This window comes from Vulpes lagopus, chromosome 19, assembly GCF_018345385.1.
Source record: "Vulpes lagopus strain Blue_001 chromosome 19, ASM1834538v1, whole genome shotgun sequence".
NCBI classification, from domain to species: domain Eukaryota; kingdom Metazoa; phylum Chordata; class Mammalia; order Carnivora; family Canidae; genus Vulpes; species Vulpes lagopus.
Window position 1 is genome coordinate 3,082,173 of NC_054842.1, and position 19,165 is coordinate 3,101,337.

At 39.8% G+C, this 19,165-nt stretch overlaps 1 protein-coding gene and 1 non-coding gene across 2 annotated transcripts in view; one reads left to right on the plus strand and one right to left on the minus strand.

The window, feature by feature from the left end:
- The window catches only part of ANO10 (anoctamin 10), a 223,663-nt gene that overhangs the window by 144,319 nt on the left and 60,179 nt on the right, over nt 1–19,165 (plus strand). Inside the window, exon 12 of the mRNA XM_041734366.1 lies at nt 18,148–18,264. Within this exon, the coding sequence (XP_041590300.1) occupies nt 18,148–18,264 (117 nt within the window). The remainder of the gene's footprint in view (nt 1–18,147; nt 18,265–19,165) is intronic.
- On the minus strand, nt 8,150–8,256 carry LOC121479173. The gene has a single exon (XR_005984676.1). It is a non-coding gene; the product is annotated as a U6 spliceosomal RNA (small nuclear RNA).

The following is a 19,165-nucleotide window of genomic DNA, read 5'->3' on the forward strand; positions in this document are numbered from 1 at the left end:
TTAAAAAGCAAAAGTAAAGAGGAAGAAAAAGAAAAAAAGGAAAGAAAAGAGGGGGGACTGGGAGATGGTGGTGGTGACAAAGTTGCATTGGAAGGAGAATGTAGTCTTGCCTGAGGGGCCCTAGAGGGTGATCCTCCTGGTTCTGAGTGTATTATGTTCTGTATGTTAAAAGATGCTCAGTCCCAAATTTATAGAAACCAGAAATATTTGTAGAGTCTCCCAACATTGGCCACCAGAACATAAATGAGATGGGGGGTGGCAGAATGGAATGAGGAATCTCACAGAATGAACCAGCACTGTATTCCACTTGGTTCTGGGTACATTCTGGTCATGTTTTAGAAGGTATTAACTTCTGCCATTGTAGAACAAAATGAGGCAGAGAAAACAAAAAAACACAAAACAAAGAAAACATATCTCGTATATCTCCCAAAATTAAATTGAAGGGAATCTAGAAGTGGAAAATATATCTTGCTAGAAGCGAAAATCCTTCTCTCTGTAGCGTTCCAGCTGTTCTCTCTTTAAATCTCAGGTCAAAATCGTAGGTGTTCAGGATGATTTGAAAGTTATCCAGGTATGTTGGTGGTGCCAGGTGAGTTGAGGACCCCTACTCCTCCGCCATCTTGCCCCGCCTCTCCCCTATATTTCTCTCCTCAGATAAAGTGTGTCTTGGAGCTCTTTTAATTGTAATGCACTATTATAATGGAGCCCTGTTGGAGTGTGTTAGGTGTTGAGGATGGAACGAATTCTCTGATGTTCAGATCAACCTTCAGTCTTTAGGTGAGGCAGTGTTTCAGGAGAATGACCTCCAGAAGTGTTCTTACGTGAGTAGAGTTCTGCCCCTTCCCCCTGCTCCCTTGCCTGGTTGCAGTGCTGGAGACTACTTCCTTCACACCCTGACCCCTGTTCTCTCTGTTTTGTTCTTGTTTTTGTTTTTCCCTGCGTGAGACAGGAAGGCTGGAGAAGGCAGGGGTGGGGAAGAATTTCCTTATTGCTACTGGAACCAGAGTCTAGAATTTGTCTTGGCAAAGTCCTTCCTTTGCCAGGAGTAAGGAGAGTAAGTGATTTTTTATATGGAGAAGCCATAAACAGTATTTCATAATGCGTACTATTCCTCTCTCCCTGTAAGATCTGTGAGGCAATCTTACATTCTTAACATGGGAACCTGGTTAGATTCCTGGAGGGAATGCCTGTGAAAGTATGGGGCCCCTAGCACTGCACAGCATGGTTTCTCACTCATGCTGGTCATGCTCAGCCACCAGCAATTAATCAAAATCACCTTTTAAGTATTACTATTAGGTTATGGCTCTAGCAGTTTCCATTCCAAGTAAGTAGATCTTGGTTGCTATAATTCTCTGGATACATCTGTCTCCCCAGATTTTGGGTTGTAGTTCACCCTCAGTTCTTCAACAGGTCCAAGAAAAGTAGTTGATCTTCCATTTGTCCAGTGTTTTCTTGTATTAACAGGAGTGATAATGTTCAAGCTCTCTTTACATGTTGGAGCTAAAACTGGAAGTGCTCAAAAATCTTTGTTGAAGAGATATTATTTGGTTCTATATAAATATGCCCGTTACCAACATAGTAAAGCATATATTCAGTAGTAAATTTGCTAAGTTTTGTTTTATGGAAAGATGAAGCAAATGTTTCAGTATAGGCAAACTGTTCGCTCAGTGACAGCAGCAGAAGGGTCCACTGTGGAATAGACAGAAATCTGGTGCCCTTCAATACCCCTGGTCTTTCTGGCTCCTCTTCTCTGCAGAGTAGATTGTCCAGTAACAATGGGCCCGGGGCTCAGCTGACTCTCTGCCACCTGCCACCCAGTTAATCAGCTGATACCTCTGGTATAGTTTGATGAGATGTAAAGTCCATTGTTCCCTGGTACAAGTTCTCAACTTAGAATCATATTCTGGTAAGGAACATTTGTCCAGAAGCATTTCTCCTAAAACTGCTGATAGTCACATTGTGGCCTTTGGCAGAACATTTATATATGCAGATGACCAGTACTGACTGGTTTAATTGGAGGCTCCATTGAAGGACACTAACATTCTTCACAATAATGTCTTTTTTCAAAAGAATGCCTGATTAGTTAAATAGCTGCCACTAAAGTTTAGATGCCCAAACTGAGCTAAAGGTGGTCAAAAACCAAGTTGACAAAATAGTAACATAGTAACTTTAGAAATTAGCATTTCTGTATATCATCAGGTGTCACAGTGGGAAACAAGGCTCACTGACTTGCACAGTGTCCTGCCGTCTGTGCAGATGCCTGCCTGGCTCCCAAGCTTGTGCTTTCCCATCCACAGTGTCTTCACAGAGTGCTGCTGGGAAGGTAGCAGTAGGGGGCCCACAGCAATGTGTGGAGTGAAGAACCTAGAATGTTGCTCTCAACCCTGATGTATGGTCCCTGAAGGTCACTTTCTTGCCCTGAGAATGATTAACTTTTATTTGAAGTCTCTCCCCCAGATTCTTACAGCTCTAAAATCTCTGCATTCCTGATGGGGCAAGAGGCATTCCTGTCTACTAGGTGGAAGATAGGAATGGAAGCTCTTAGCTACCATTTCCTTCTCGACATGTCAGCTGGGCTTCCCTTCAGCTGTGTAGCAAGGAGTAAGGGGGGGAGGACGCTCCAGAGGAGGAAACACAAGCCTGGCAGGGATGGGATAGAAGCAGCAGCCCCTCAAGGGGGCACATTTCAGAGGCCAGGTCCACAGAGGGCTGTGGTAGATTGAAGCTGGTCCAAAGCAGGCAGGTAGAACTGAGAAGATGGGATAGGGGTTTTTGCCCAGTAGTGTCAAAGAAATGCCAGGTAGCCTTACTTCATGGTTGGTACTTGAGGAAGTGTCATTAAACATGAGTGGTTCTCACTTAGTTCTGTAATAACCAAATTGTTTCCATGACCATAGCATCTACATTAGAAGGAAAAGAACAACAAAACTAGAAGGAAAACAGAAGATTAAGAGGGAAGGAGATGAAGTCTGTGAACAAAGAGCCATCCTGAGATCACAGCTTTATGTTATATGTACCATAAGGCATGAATACATACTGTTGTCAACACCATGAAGGGAGAATAGCTCTCCTCCTGTCTTGTACCTGTAGCTTGGGATCCTCACTGCCATTGGGCCTTGAGCCTTTCTTTTTTCCAACTTCAAATATTCTTCCAGTGTCCACCATGCCTGTATATTTCTGTTTTGTGAGGCCCGTTTACCTGGACTGCATCTTGAACAGTAATTCTGTTTCCTACAAGACTTCACATGTGGAATCTGTTGAGCCCTACCTTCCTCACCCTCTGTCATTGACCAGGCAAGCATTAGGCAGGTGACTGCCTTGCACTCTGGTGGAGCCACTATTCTAACATGATCCTTAGAATGTACCATGACTGCCCTTTGTGACTAATGATTTAGAGGCTGCAAATGTGTGTTTCTCCAGCATGATTTAAATTCTCACTTGATTGTCCAATTTAAGTAAATGAATTAAGTATATAGTGAAACAAAACCACAATCTTTGGGTATCACTTTGCTTGTAGGCCTTAGAAAACATTTCACAAGCACACAGTTATTAAGTGATGCTTGGTTTTTTTCCATGTCGAGTAATCAAAATAATTGTTGGAAAAACAAAACAAACTCCAAATAAAACATAACCTCCTACAGATTGCACTTGCTTTCACCATCATCAAATCTGGCCTACAAACTGCTTTCTGCATGAAATGTGGCTCTGAATGGGAAGAGAACAAGTTTTGCACGTGTAAATTGCTTAAACACTGCATAGAACGAGCTCTTGGATGACACAAGGATTGCCAGGGACTTGAAAGCCAGCTTCCACACCCCTGTGACAAATAACAGTGCCATCACTTAAGGTGATAAGGCTCCTATGGAGGTTATATTTTAAAAGGGAAGAGCTGATGAGGCATTCAGCTTAATTTACTTGCAACCCTTTAATTCCTTCTATTCATTTGGTCTAATTGATATTAGTTCTCTTAAGTGGTAAAATAGAAGAGGAGGTAAAAAAAATTTTTTTTGTTTTTATTATAATCAGATTCTCTTCTCTGTCTCATTGTTTGTAATCAGCTCTCCTAAAATTTTTCCATTGCTGTTCCCCCAATACACTTCTTTTAGATTCCAGCCTTCCACTAACCTTATAACTATTCACTATCATGTGACTGATCTTAAGAAATAGCTCATGAAGACAAGCCAAAGGCCCAGGCTCTTTGTGATGATGTTGACTCCCTGTTATACTCTATGTGCATCTTCACCGCACCAACATGGACCTTGGTTGGGAGCATAATGTGCTGTTATCACAGGTGCTACCCTGCCCCCATCTCTCAGGGTCCATCAGTACCCACCAGGTGTTAGGAACTGAAGACACTGTACAAGAAGTCTCCCTTGAAACTACAGAGAATATTCCAATTCATTGTGTTACTGAGACAAAGATTTTTTTATGCTTTCTCATCCATTTGCATGGAGTATCTTTTTTTTACATCTTTTCACTTTTACCTTATGTGTCCTTAATTCTAAGGTGAGTCTTTTGTAGATAGCATATGGTTGGATCTTGTTTTTTTTTTTTTTAATCCATTTAGCTGCTCTGTGTTGTTTGATTGGAGAGTTTAAGCTATTTACATTTAAAGTAATTACTCAATGTAGCAAAACTTCTGTTGCCATTTTGTTGTTTTCTGTATATCAGTTATTTTGTTCCCCTTTTCCTCCCTTGATGCCTTTCAGTTGTGTTTCATTGATATTTTTGGTAGTGACTTGCTTTGATTCTTATTTCTTTTTTGGATATCTTCTATAGGTAGTTCTTCTATAGGTATACCATAGTGGGTATGTAAAACATCTTACAACAGTCTATCTTAAACTGATAAAAAGTTTAGTCACATGCAAAATCTTTATTCTCTTACACATCTCCTCAGTTTTATGTTATTGATGTCACAAATTACATCTTTTTAGGGTCACTTTTTCAAGATTTTATATAGTGTATTTGCTCACACAGTTTTATAATTTTTTGTATGCTTTTATCCTTTAGTTGTACATCAGAATTAAAAAATGATGTACACACTGCCACTATAGTAATACAAGATTCTGTTTGTATTTACCTTCCCCAGGGAACATATATTACATATGCTTTTGTGTAGCATCCTTTATTTCAACATGATGGATTCCCTTTAGCATTTCTTGTAAGGTAGATCTGGTGGTTATGAACTCTCTTAGCTTTTGTTTCTCTGGAAGGGTATTTCTCCTTCACTTTTGAAGGACAGTTTTGCTGAATGTAGTATTCCTGGTTGGCAGTATTATTCTTTCAGCATATTGAATATATCATCTTACTTCCTTCTGGCTTGTATTATTTCTTCTAAGAAACCCTCTAATAATCTTATAGAAGCTCCCATGTAGGTGATGCAGCGCTTGTGTCTGCTGCTTTCAGGAATCCTTTTTATTTTCAACAGTTTGATTATATTATGTCTCAATGTAGGCCTGTTTGGGTTTATCCTAGTTGGAATCTTTCGAGCTTCTTGAATTTGTATGTCCATTTACTTTCTCTCAGACTTGCAACTCTTTGGATGTAATTTTTTCAAATAAGCTCTCTGACATTTAATCTCTTCTCTTTCCGAGACTCCCAGAATGCATATATTGGTCTGCTTGTTGATGTACCTTAAGTCCCTTAGGCTTTCTTCATTTTTCCTTATTCCCTTTTTTTTTTTTTTGGCTCCTCTAACTGGATAGTTTCAAATGACCTCTCTTCAGGCTTCCTGATTCTTCTACTTGAACAAGTCAGCTGTTGAACCCATCTAGTGAATTTCTGGATTGCTGAATTATTCAGCTTCAGAATTTGTTTGGTTCTTTTATAATTTCTATCACTTTGTTGAATTCTCATTTTGTTCATACATCATTTTCTGATTTAATTTAGTTTTCTGTGTTCTTGTAGCCCATTGAGTTTCTTCAGGTTAATTATTTTGAATTATTTGTAAGGTTAATTTATAGATCTCTGTTTCTTTAGGGTCAGTTTTTCAAGATTTACTATTTTCCTTTGATTGTGCCATGTGTCCCTGTTTCTTCAGATGGTGTATTATTTTTTGCTGAGTTTTTTTTTTTTTTTGCATTTAAAAAAATAGCCACCTCTCCCACTCTCTGGAGGTTTCCCAAACCTTTTCTGGGAATATGTCTTCTCTGAACTTGAGCATGTAATTTCCCAGTTGGGGAGGTTGTCATTTTCATTTTCAGGAGTTTGTAATTTCTTGCTCCCTCCACTGTCTGTCTGCAGTACTGCAGGCTCTCTGGTACTTCAGCATGCCACCAAGCTCATGTTGTTCTTAGCGGCTCCCAGGCATCCAAAGCATGTCAGATCCTCTCCAGCACTCTGAGTCTACTGACATAGAAATCAGTCCCTGGATCAGTCCCCTGAAAAGCTGGAACATTGAATGTACTCTTCTCCTCTCCTAAGGGAGGAGCCATGAATTGGGTATTTTCTCCCAATTGTGCTGAGTTGTGCCAGCTTGAAGAAAGAGCTCTTGCAGTGAAATCTAATGGCTTTTCTTACATATTCCAAAGTCTGTTCTTGGCTTTGCGCTTGCCTGGAGTACTGCAACTTCTTAACTGGTTTCTGGAGTTCTCCTAAAGGCTTTTTGGACTGTATATTGCTGTAAAGTCAATGTCTCTTTTGGGGAAACAAGGTTTGGGCTTTTGACATCACTCTGGCCTCTTAAGTATTTAGTAGGAGCCTGGTATGACTGTGGGCTTGGCTTTCTGTCTTGGGCCTAGCAGCCCCACACAAAATGCTTTCCCAGATGATCACATGCTTACTTTAAAGGGGAAGTCACTGGCTTTAGTGCAAGAGTAGAACCTGCAAGTCACTTTCTTAGAATAAGAAAGGGCTCCCTATGGCCCTCATTTTTCTGAAGGCAAGTTTTTAGTACATTCACTTTGGTGTTGACTCACTGGCCCAATCCTTTCCTTTTGTGGGATTGAATCTGACATTGGCCTCTCTCTCAGTCTTCTTTTGGAAGACCTGCCTTTATGTCAGGAAATATTCTAGACCTTCTGCTCCATCAGTCCTATATTCAGATTTCTGGCAAAAATTCTCTTTGTTCCTAGTCTCATTCTTTTTAGAGTATATATTTCTGTCATTTCAGGAGACTCCAGGGAGGCAGAAGAATAGATGTATCTACCATCTTAAAACGAAAATCCCTGAGGTTTTTTTCATGTTCTTTTTAAATTGTTAATGAGGTATAATTGACTTATAACATTATATTAGGGGATCCCTGGGTGGCTCAACAGTTTAGTGCCTGCCTTTGGCCCAGGGTGTGATCCTGGAATCCTGGGATCGAGTCCCACATCAGGCTCCCTGCATGGAGCCTGCTTCTCCCTCTGCCTGTGTCTCAGCCTCTCTCTCTGTGTGTGTCTGTCATGAATAAATAAATAAAATCTTTTAAAAAAAGTAAAATTCGGTGGAAAAAAAATAAAATTATATTAGTTTCAAGGGTGCAATATAGTGATTTGACATTTATATACACTACAAAATGATCACTGTAATAAATCTAGTTACCATCTTTCACCTTACAAAGTTAGTATTTTGTTAAAGATTTATTTGTTTATTTTAGAGAGAGAGCACACGCCTGAGCACAGAGCCTGACTCAGGGCTTGATCCTAGAACCCTAAGATCATGACCTGAACTGAAATCAAGAGTCAGCCACTTAACCAACTGAACCACCCAGGCGCCCTCAAAGTTAATATAATTGGCTATATTCCCTGTGCTGTACATTCCATTCCTGTGTCTTACTTATTTTACAACTGGAAGTTTGTATTTCTTAATCACCTACACCCATTGCAACCCACCAAGCTGCCTTCCCTCTGGCAACCCACAGATCTAGGTTTTGTTCTATTGTTTTGTTTTTTAGATTCCATATATAAGTGTAATCAGGCAGTACATGCCTTTCTCTAACTTGTTCACTTAGTATAATATGTTCAAGGTCCATCCTTATTGTTGCAAGTGGCAGGATTCTATTCTTTTTTTATGGCTGGAAAGTAGTCCATTCGCCCATTGATGGACACTTAGGTTGTTTCCATATCTTGACTATTATAAATAATGCTGCAGTGAACATATAGGTTCATATATCTTTTCAAATTTGTGTTTGCATTTTCTTTTTTTTTTTTTTTTTTTTTTTTTTTTTTTAAATATGGAACGCTTCACGAATTTGCGTGTCATCCTTGCGCAGGGGCCATGCTAATCTTCTCTGTATCGTTCCAATTTTAGTATATGTGCTGCCGAAGCGAGCACTGTGTTTGCATTTTCTTCAGGTAGATGTACAGTAGTGGGATTGCTGGGTCATATGGTAGCTCTATTCTTTATTTCTTGAGGACCCTCCATACTGTTTTCCATAATGGCTGCACCAGTTTACATTTCCATCAACACTGCACAGAGATTCCCTTTTCTCCACATCCTTGCCAATGCTTATTATTTCTTGTCATTTTGATAATAGTCATTCTGGTAGGTATGGGGTTATAATCTCATTGTGGTATTAATTTGCATTGCCCTGATGATTAGTGGTGTTGAGCATCTTTTCATGTGCCTATTGGCCTCTGTAGGTCTTCTTTGGAAAAATGTTTCTGTCCATATTATAACTGAATGGTTTGTGGGGGTTTTTTGTTACTGAGTTCTTTATATATTTTGGAGCTTACCACCTAGGGTTTCTTCTGGGAGCTTTACAGTTTTATGGAGTTTTTAATCCATTTTGAGTTAATTTTTGCATATATTGTAAGATAGTGGTCCAGTTTCACTCTTTTGCATATAGTTCTCCAGTTTTCCCATAACCGTTTCCTTTCCTTATTGTATGTTTTTGCTTCCTTTGTCATAAATTAATTGACCATATATGCATGTGTTTATTTCAGAGCTCTCTATTCTGTTTCATTTATGTCAATACTATGCTGTTTGAGTACTCTTTGTACTGAAGTTTGAAATCAGGGAGTGTGTGGCCTCTAATTGTGTTCTCTTTCAGGATTGTTTTGGCTATTGAGGCCTTATGTGGTTCCATGAAAATTATAGAATTATTCGTTCTAGTTCTAGAATTTTGATAGGGATTGCATTGAATCTGTAGATTACTTTGGGCAGTATGGGCACTTTAATAATACTAATTCTTCCAGTCTATGAATTCAGAATATCTTTCCATTAATTTCTATCTTCTTCAGTTTGTCAATATCTTACAGTTTTCATAGTACATATCTATAGTTTCATAGAGTCTTTTACCTCTTTGGCCAAATTTGTACTTAGGTATTTTATTCTTTCTTGATGCGGTTGTAAATGGGATTGTTTTCTTGATTTCTCTTTCTGATAACTTGTTATTAGAGTATACAAATGGAACAGATTTTTGAATAATCTTTTATCTGCAAATTTATGGAATCCATTTATTCTAGCAGTTTTTTGGGTGGCATCTTTAGGATTTTCTGTATATATAACATCATGTCATCTGCAAATAATGACAGTTTCACTTCCTCCTTTCCAATTTACATCCCTTTTATTTCTTTTTCTTAACTAATTACTGTGGATAGGACTTCCAGTACTGTATTAAATAAAAGTGGGAATAGTGGGCATTCTTGTCTTCATTCCTGATTTTAAAATCTTTCAACTTTTCACCATTGAGTATGATGCCTGCTGTGGATTTGTTATATATGGCCTTTATTATGTTAAGGAAATGTACATTTCCTTTATACTCACTTTGTTAGGAATTTTTATGATAATTAGATGTTAGATTTCGTTAAATGCTTTTACTGCATCTATTGAGATGATCGTAAGATTTTATCATTCATTTTGTTAATGTAGTACTGATTAATGTACAATTGTTGAATCATCCTTTCATTCCTGGAATAAATCCCACTTGATCATGGTGTATGATCCTTTTAATGTGTCTTAAATTCAGTTTGCTAATATTTTGTTGGTGGGAAAGTTTGCATCTATTTTTATCCCCAGCCTGTAATTTTCTTTTTTTGTGATGTTCTTGTCTGGTTTTGGGAGCAGGGTAATGCTGGTCTCATAGAATGAGGAAGGCTTTCCCTATTCTTCAATGTTTTGGATGAGCTTGAAATGGATAGGTGTTAAATCTTACTTGAATGTTTGGTAGAATTCACCAGTAGAGCCATTTGACTCTGGGCTGTTATTTTTGGGGAGCTATCTGATTATTTATTCAACTCCTTATTAGTAATCTATTCAGATTTTCTATTCATGATTCAGTCTGGAAGATTTTATGTTTCTAGGAATTTATCCATTATTTCTAAATTATCCAACTTGTTAGCCTGTAATTGTTCCTAGTAATCTGCTATGATCCTTTATATTTCTGTGGTATCAGTTGTAACTTCTACTTCATTGCTGATTTTATTTATTTGAGTCCTCTCTTTTTTTTCTTGATGAATCTAGCTAAAGATTAGTTAATACTATTTTTCTTTTCAAGGAACCCGCTCTTAGCTTCATTGATCTTTTCTGATTGTAGTCTCTGTATCATTTATTTCCACTCCAATCCATTATTTCCTTTTTTCTACCAACTTTGGGCTTTTTTTTTTCCTTTTTCTAGTTCCTTTAGAGTTTAAAGTTAAACAGTTAATTTGAATATCTCTTGTTTCATGGGGGCAGGCCTCTATTTGCTGTGAACTTCCCTCTTAGAACTGTTTTTGCTGGAACCCATAGATTTTGGTATGTTGTATTTCTGTTTTCCTGAGGTTTTTTCTTAAGGATCTAATTCCATAATTTTTAAAATCTTGGATCCATTAATCATTTATTAATTGGCATTTGGCATATAATTTGGTAATCAGCAGAGGATGCTTTTTGGGAGTTTCTTTTATTCAGTAGTGACGGGGCTCTGAATGGGGAGTGGTAGCATGGCTGACATTCCGATGTAGAGATCAAATTAGCTTTCCAGAATTCTAAGAACTTATCTCTAATTTGCATTTTGTATTTCATAAGAGATGAGGTTGGGGACATGCTGCTACAAACACAGCTGCTACTGTCAATCGTGTAATAGTTTCTAGTTTTTGTAAAATAAAAAGGTTCTGCTCATACTCTGTGCACCTGCCACAAGACTCCCAAGAGCTTGACCCGCCCTGTGGTGACCAGAGGTGGGTGGCACAGATGGCAGGGTAGGCAGTACTGTACTTCTGGTACTGGAAAACACTTAGCTCTGAATGCTAATTTTCTCTGGTCTTGTCCTTTTCTTCTTTTTAAAGACACCCTATAATCATTACTTGAAGCATATTGTTATGGGAAGCCAACTTCTTTGTATTTATTACTTTTAAAATTCTGCCCATCTTCCACCCACCCCCCACTGTTTTTTTTTTTCTTCTTTACTTTGGATAAAATTTTGTGAGCTTTACTTTAAAAGATTGTCAATGAAAGAAGAATCACAATCATGCCCATAAAAAGTCTTCTCTTTTCATAGACAGGCTATGAAAAGCCAACCCAACTATTCATCTTTTAATATGTTTTTCTTCAAATCTGACTAGATTCACATTTTGTCTTAGGTTCACTTTTATTTATGAAAACAAGTAGAAATAGCTAAAATGCCTCTTACAATTTTTTTTTCTCAGTTCAGTTAGCATAAAACAGTTCCCAGCCTTGAAACAGATTTGCTGTAGGGAAAATATAAACAACATTTTAAAATTTTTTTTTTTTTTTTGAAACATGGTACTGTAACTGTTATTTAGGTTTCCAGGCTGGCCCACAAAAGCGTACTTAAAAAATTTTTTTAATTTAAATTAAAATTTTTTTAAACTTTTTTTTTAATAAAAAAAAAAAAGCGTACTTAACCCATCAACTTGAACCCTGGATCCTGACTAAAAGAGACCAGTAAAGAGAAGGCGGTGGAAGATGGATGTCTAATTTATCCTTTCCTGAGCATCGAGCCAATGTTATTTCCTTTCTTCTCCTCTTTACTTCTCTTCCTCAAAGCCAGTACCCCACTCCTGAAGCTGCTGTGACATTTCCCCACTACTTGTGAGCACTCAAGAGTATTGGAGATGGATGGAGGACAGAGTTTGCTAGCACCAACTAATTGAATTAATTGACAGTTACTGGTGAATGGTAATGCTCCTTCACCTTCCCAGGGGTATGTTAAACCAATAAACCTGAAATTGGTGGAACTTCTGGGGAGTGTCACAGAGTGGTACGGGGTGAGGGGTTGGATCAGTGTGATAGATTTGAGGAGGGAAGGAAGTGGTGGAAGAAGGCTACCATCTAGACAGTCTGGCTGTAAGTGCTCTACATATTTGCAGAATGAATGAATGCAAAGTGACAGCCTTCACCAACTTCTTTTATTCTTGGACCTCATATTGAAAGCCAGACTTCCTGGGCTGCAAGTTATCCTGTTTTGGTCTGTTTACTGGACATACGGCAGTTACAGTGAGGTAGGGTAAGGAACTTTGGCAGATGTAATACATTTAAGTGAGTGTTGAATCACAGCCCTCTGAAGAGCTTCCTGGGTAAAATCTGAGCTGGCCCCTGAGTGCGGAGGGCAGGGAGAGATGGAAGAAAGGGACTGGCCACTCCACATTGGTGGGCAGCAGGTTTGATAGTGAAGAGAACTTACATACGAGGCTTGTCTTGGGCGGCAGCAAGACGAATGGATCCCTGCACCTGCCCACAACATCTTAAAAGTTTATAGTGAGGCCTTAAGTGGGTTCAGACGTGGATACCGTGCAGGTGTTCTCAATACCACATCACCATCTCAAGGCTGTGTCCTTGTAGCAGCTTCTGGAAGCAGAAAAGGCAAGCCTCATTCTCACTTTCCAAGGACGGGGGGAAAGGTGAGCAGCCTCCAGTTACCTAGGTCCAGCTCACAGGTCCACTAGTGGTCATGTCTTCTCAATGACCTTCTCTAACTGTGAGGAACCCTTGTGTTCTTTCTCACAGAAGTGCTTTCCCCCATTATAAAAGTAATGCATGACATGCACCACTATTTTTACAGCAGCATTATTTATAGAGCAAGGCCAAGTGTCCATTGATGAATGAATGGATAAAAATGTGGTATATACATACAATGGACTGTCATTCAGCCATGAAAAAGAATGAAATCTTGCCATTTGCAACAACACAGAGCTAAAGAGTATGATGCTAAGCGAAATAAGTCAGCCAGAGAAAGACAAATATCATATGATCTCACTCATATGTGGAATATAAGAAACAAAACAAATGAGCAAAGGAGGGAAAAAAGACAAACCAAGAAACACTCAACTATAGAGAACTAATGGTCACCAGAGGGAAGGGGTGGGTGAAAGGATGGGTAAGGTGATGGGGATTAAGGAGGGCACTTGTGATGAGCACAGAGTGTTGTATGAAAGTGTTGAATCACTGTATTGTACACCTGAAACTAATATAACACTGATGTTAACTGGAATTAAAAACTGAAAAAAAAATGTTGGGGAAAAAAAAGTAATGCGTGTTTGTTAGAGCCTAAAGAGATTGCCTGTATTGCCAACTATCCAAAGAAAACCATTGCCAAGATGCTGATATATTTTCTTCTAAATCTAGTTAATAAAATTGGCTTTTTTTTTTTTTTTTTGCTTCTTAAGACACTTTTTTTTTTTTTTCTGCCAAAGATTAGGAGGATCTGTTTCGAGGAAAGGATACTTAGTGATGGTTTAAGATTAGGTCTCTAAAAGAAAAATGGGAACGCTGTGGGATTCTCACCTGTCCTTCCTCATTTTAAATCTGCGTTGCATATTCTGAACAATAAATTTCTTTTAAATTCTTCTCTTCTTTAAAATCAATGCCCCCAATGCCTTTGTTTCCCCAGGTCGACTCCCCCTCAGTGTGACAATGTCACACTTGACCATGGTGAAGACCCTGCCTTGCACGGTGGCCTGGTCCATGCCCTAGACTTTTCCTTCCAGGGTCTTCACCTTTTGCCATTCAAGGCTTAGACTTTTAAACCAAAACACCTGGCTAGGCCAGGTCTCCCTTCCAGCTACTACCTCAGTTTTTACTCTTCCTCCTTCCACTTTCTGAACCCTGTTTGTGGTCCACCTTTCTCCAGCCTTGCTTCCCAGGCCCTTCTCAGCCCACTTTGTCTTACTTCTGTGACTTCCACTCAGCTGAAAACACTCCCACCAATTACCAAAAGCTTCTCCCCAGCCTCCACATACTTGACCTTCCAGTGCCCACTTTGAGTGGCTTCTTTCTCTTCCTTTTGCTTCTGTAGCCCCAGAACCTCCCAGATTTTTGCCTTCCTCCATGTGCTGCTTCTCAAGCTACATTTCCGACCTCTCCCTCTGTTCATCACACCTGTTACGTTCCTCCAGTTCTGTCCTGTGCCATCTTCTTGCTTCATCTCATCTTTTCTCCCTCACTGTGCATCCCTGTGAGTCTCACCCATTCCCATGACATTATGTGCCACTTATGCACATACCCCAGACTCCCAGACGTTTGCCCCAAGCCCTGTCATGAATGTGAAGCCTCTCTACCCCAGAGCCTGTTGAGCATCTCTACTTAGACACCTAAAAGTCCATCGCCCACGTAGACCTTCTCCCTCCAGCCTGCTCCTCATTCTGTGCACATCATCATGGAGGAGCCATGGAGGCCTGTCTGGTCCTCTGCTGGTGAACCCTCCATTCATTCCTGGAAGCTCCATCTCATTGATCTCACACACATCAGCTTGCCCTGCTGACCTGCCTGTGCTTCTGTAGCCTCCGCACTTGTCCACTCTCTGTGCCACAAATGGACAAATCTGAGCCCATCATTCCTGTATTGGTACCTCCAGTGCCTCCTCACTCAGCTTCTGTGTCATCCAGTTCCTGGGTGCCCCCATAGGCCCTCTCTCCTCAACCCCACCATCCTTTGGTGCATTTGTTCTCTCTCTGGGAATGCTCCTCCCCTTTCCTAGCCAACTCCTCATCTGAATGTCTCTGCTCAAACATACTTTCTTCAGAAAGTCCTCTTAAAACTCATGCAAACTGGGATAACTAGCAGTTCCTTGTCCTGTGTATAGTGGGCAGTACCAATCACACATGGCATTAAGGGATGGCCTATAATCATGTCCTCCTCTACACTGTGTGCCAGAACATGATCTCATTCATTATAGAATCCTTCGACATGTGGCCCATGCCTAGCACACTAGACACTGATAAATGTGAGAGGATGGACTTCCCTCTGGCTTTTATGGTGCTAGTAGCAAGCTAAGGAATATTCAGCTGTGTGGAATGAAACGCCGGGACACCTGCACCCCGATGTTTCTAGCAGCAATGTCCACAATAGCCAAACTGTGAAAGGAGCCTCGGTGTCCATCGAAAGATGAATGGATAAAGAAGATATGGTCTATGTATACAATGGAATATTACTCAGCCATTAGAAAGGACAAATACCCACCATTTGCTTCAACGTGGATAGAACTGGAGGGTATTATGCTGAGTGAAGTAAGTCAATCAGAAGGACAAACAGTGTATGTTCTCATTCATTTGGGGAATATAAATAATAGTGAAAGGGAATATAAGGGAAGGGAGAAGAAATGTGTGGGAAATATCAGAAAGGGAGACAGAACATAAAGACTCCTAACTCTGGGAAACAAACTAGGGGTGGTGGAAGGGGAGGAGGGCGGGGGGTGGGGGTGAATGGGTGACAGGCACTGAGGGGGACACTTGACGGGATGAACACTGGGTGTTATTCTGTATGTTGGTAAATTGAACACCAATAAAAAATTAATTTATTAAAAAAAAAGAAAAAAGAAAAATATTCAGCTGTGTGGTTTGTGTGGAACTCTTCAAGGAGCATAACCCTGAAGGTGTTCAGTGGGAATTTAAAAGCTTAAAAATAAGGTCTATTAGGAACCTATTTTGCAAATACAGTTCAAAAGAAATGGATTTCTCTACATACAGGCCTTTAAAAACATTTAATGTAGGGACGCCTGGGTGGCTCAGTGGTTGAACCTCTGTCTTTGGCTCAGGGCCTGATCCTGGAGTCCCAGGATTAAGTCCCACATCCAGCTCCCTGCATGGAGCCTGCCTCTCCCACTGCCTATGTCCCTGTCTCTTTCTCTCTGTGTCTCTCATGAATAAATAAGTAAAATCTTAAAAAAAAAAATCAGTATAAAATATTTTAGGAAAACAAACTACAGAGCTACTCATAAAAACTTATTGCTATGGAAGTGTTTCAACTATGTTAAAATGATTTCCTATTTTAACTGATCTTGTCTAATAAACACCAATATTTTTAATTCATGAGGGTTATGAACATTTTGTATAGCACATATGAGCATTGAGGTCTGTAGCAGCCTTGCTTGGTTTCCCAGTAACTGGTCCCAGTTCCCAAAGGAGAGGTGACACATCTTATAGGCACCTTATATCCAAGGGAAGATCTCAGCAGTGTCTTTTTTCTCCCTGGTTCCCTCCAAGACTCCAAAGAAGAAAAAATGGGTACAGATTTGTTGGGAGAGATGGAGAGAAGCCAGTGACCTGACTCATGGTAGGGTTCTGGAAGTTTGGGAACACTCTATTTTGGAAAACGTGGAAGATTTCTTTTCATCTGTTCATTTGTTCATTTCTTGTCTAGTATTTCCACTGAAGAGGTTAAGTCTTACATAAAATTAAATGTCAGTACTCCCAATAGAATGCAATAAAGATACAGCATACCTTTTTTGAGTTGTTTGTTGTTTGTAGATTTTATCCAGGTTCCTGTTCGTTTAACTCAATTAGTTCAGACTTAAAACAGATGATGTCACCTCATCCATGCTGTTATCTACTAGTTTTCACACTGTAGATGCTTAATCAGTACCTTCCAGGTGTCTTTGGTCAGAGCAGTCACACTGTGGTGGAGACCACCTGGCCCTGGCTCACTCCAGATCTCTTGTTAATACCTAGAGTGCCTGGCCTGCCCTGGGGCTCTGCCCATTTTCAGGCTTTTGAATTAAATTATTGATTGTTCTGGCATGATGGTGATTTCCTTCATGATTTCATGCTTCTCCCAGAAGATACCCATGGGGTATTCGCACTTCATCCTCCTTTTGAAAATGCCACAGTGGGATCCCTGGGTGGCGCAGTGGTTTGGCGCCTGCCTTTGGCCCAGGGCGCGATCCTGGAGACCCGGGATCGAATCCCACATCGGGCTCCCGGTGCATGGAGCCTGCTTCTCCCTCTGCCTATGTCTCTGCCTCTCTCTGTCTCTCTCTCTGTGTGACTATCATAAATAAATAAAAATTAAAAAAAAAAAAGAAAATACCACAGTAAGGGGTTCATTTAGTTTTTTTTAAGCTGTCCTCTTTTTCTGTCAATAATTCAATGTAACATTTCTTAGAGGTTGTTCTAGTTCCTTCACTGATTTTCGAAATATCTTTTAATTCTTACCTTTAAAAATCATCTCACAGCTTTTAATATTTAGTAATTCATGCTGTCATCAAATTCTTTTCATCGTTCAGACTTGTGTGGGTGTTGATCCTGGATCACAAGATGATACTAGAATTGCAAAAGCTTCAGTAGGTCAAGGCCATGCATTTGAGGTCCCTTTGGCTTACTCGGTTTTGCAGAGAAAAAAAGCGTAATTATAAACCTTATATCATTATGGTATAGAGAACCTCTGTATGATTTTAGTGTAGAAGGGTTCTAAGCTTCACATGTTCTAATGGATACACTCTATTTCTGTGTACTGGCCCTATAGTAAACAGAGTCAGCAGGGTAAGATATTATATTTATAGCCAACCAATTCATCCGTATTTATTGATTATCAGAAAGAAACCACACCAGGCACTTTTGGGGATGTAGAGGATTCAAGGCACCTGGTATTTAAAATGATATACATTTCATCCAGGTAGCATAGCACAGGGAAGATGTTACTAGGCAAAGAGTCTGCCCATGTCATATGCTGAGATACTTTGGGAAATTAGACACAGGTAGGAAAAAAAACATTTTGTGAAAGACTTTTCAGAATAACTTTCATTTTTCTATAAAACACTAAAAGTAGCATATGATACCAATTTAAGGGAATACTGATTTTAAAAGAGTAAAGCAAAGTAAGATGGTAGTTATTGAGTGGGCCACAGTGGGGTGCGTTAAATGTAACTCTTGGGCCTGGTTGATCTCTGATACATCACGGGAAATTACCCAAGATTCATGAGAAGAATCACAGATTGCTTAGGTACTGTTTTGTTTCATTGCACATGTGGTCTAATGTGCCATATCAACATATACTCTTTCTTATTTTCAGCATGCACTCCTGGCTTTAAAGTTTATACTTGCATTTGCCATCCCTGACAAACCACGGCATATCCAGATGAAACTGGCCAGATTGGAGTTTGAGTCTTTGGAAGCACTCAAGCATCAGGTAAGGGCAACTTGTCCTGAAAATCAGTATATTTTTTTAGCAAATGCCAGGGGCCATAATTTAGAGGACTCACTCAGCATCTCCTTCAGCCTTGAAGTTACTAGCTTAAATAAATACAGAAGACTCCAGTTTAGGATGGTATAACAAAACAAGATCCTAATAATATGAGCAATGAATAGATTTAAAGAACTAAACTAAGCAAAACAAAAGTATTTGAGCAATGTTAAAAAAAATAGACCTAACATTCAGCAAAAGAACAAGACAGGGATTTCCAAGAATCATCCTAGGGCAGCCCCCACAGTTTCTAAGCCTGCCTTCTACAGAAACATTAAGTAAGGAGAAGTGAGTAAATAGAATCTTGCATAATATCTTGCATGGAATGAGGGAGAACGAGAAAGTGTGGGCAAAAGCAGCAAAAATGCTATGAAAGTAGAAACTTCTTCCCAGGGGTTTCCACATTCTACTAGAGATGATGCTGGAGATAATTCATTTTGACTTTCTGCTTATAGCAGAGTGTGGGTAGGAAGACAGAGATTCCTCCATGCCCAGAGCTAGTTCTCTCCAGTGATAGATACCTAGGAATCAAACCAGGGAGAAGTATCATTTGATGCGACAAGCTCTGCATCCAGGACCTGGGTTCTGACCTACATAGTCCATCAGGCTCCCAAGCCACCTTATATAGCAATGTTTCCTTTTATATCTGGGGAGGTGGGAGGAAAAAATTGCAAGGAGGACCCCCAACTGACCCTCTGATAGAAGCAAGGGCGCCAAGAGATGGGAGTCCCCATGCTGGAGCAGAATGTACCCATGATTGGAAGTGTCCCCAGGATAGTACTTGTGGTAAGAGTACTGCGAAGAGGGAGAAGCGTGGGTCACCCAGCAGGGCACAGCAGTGGGAAGG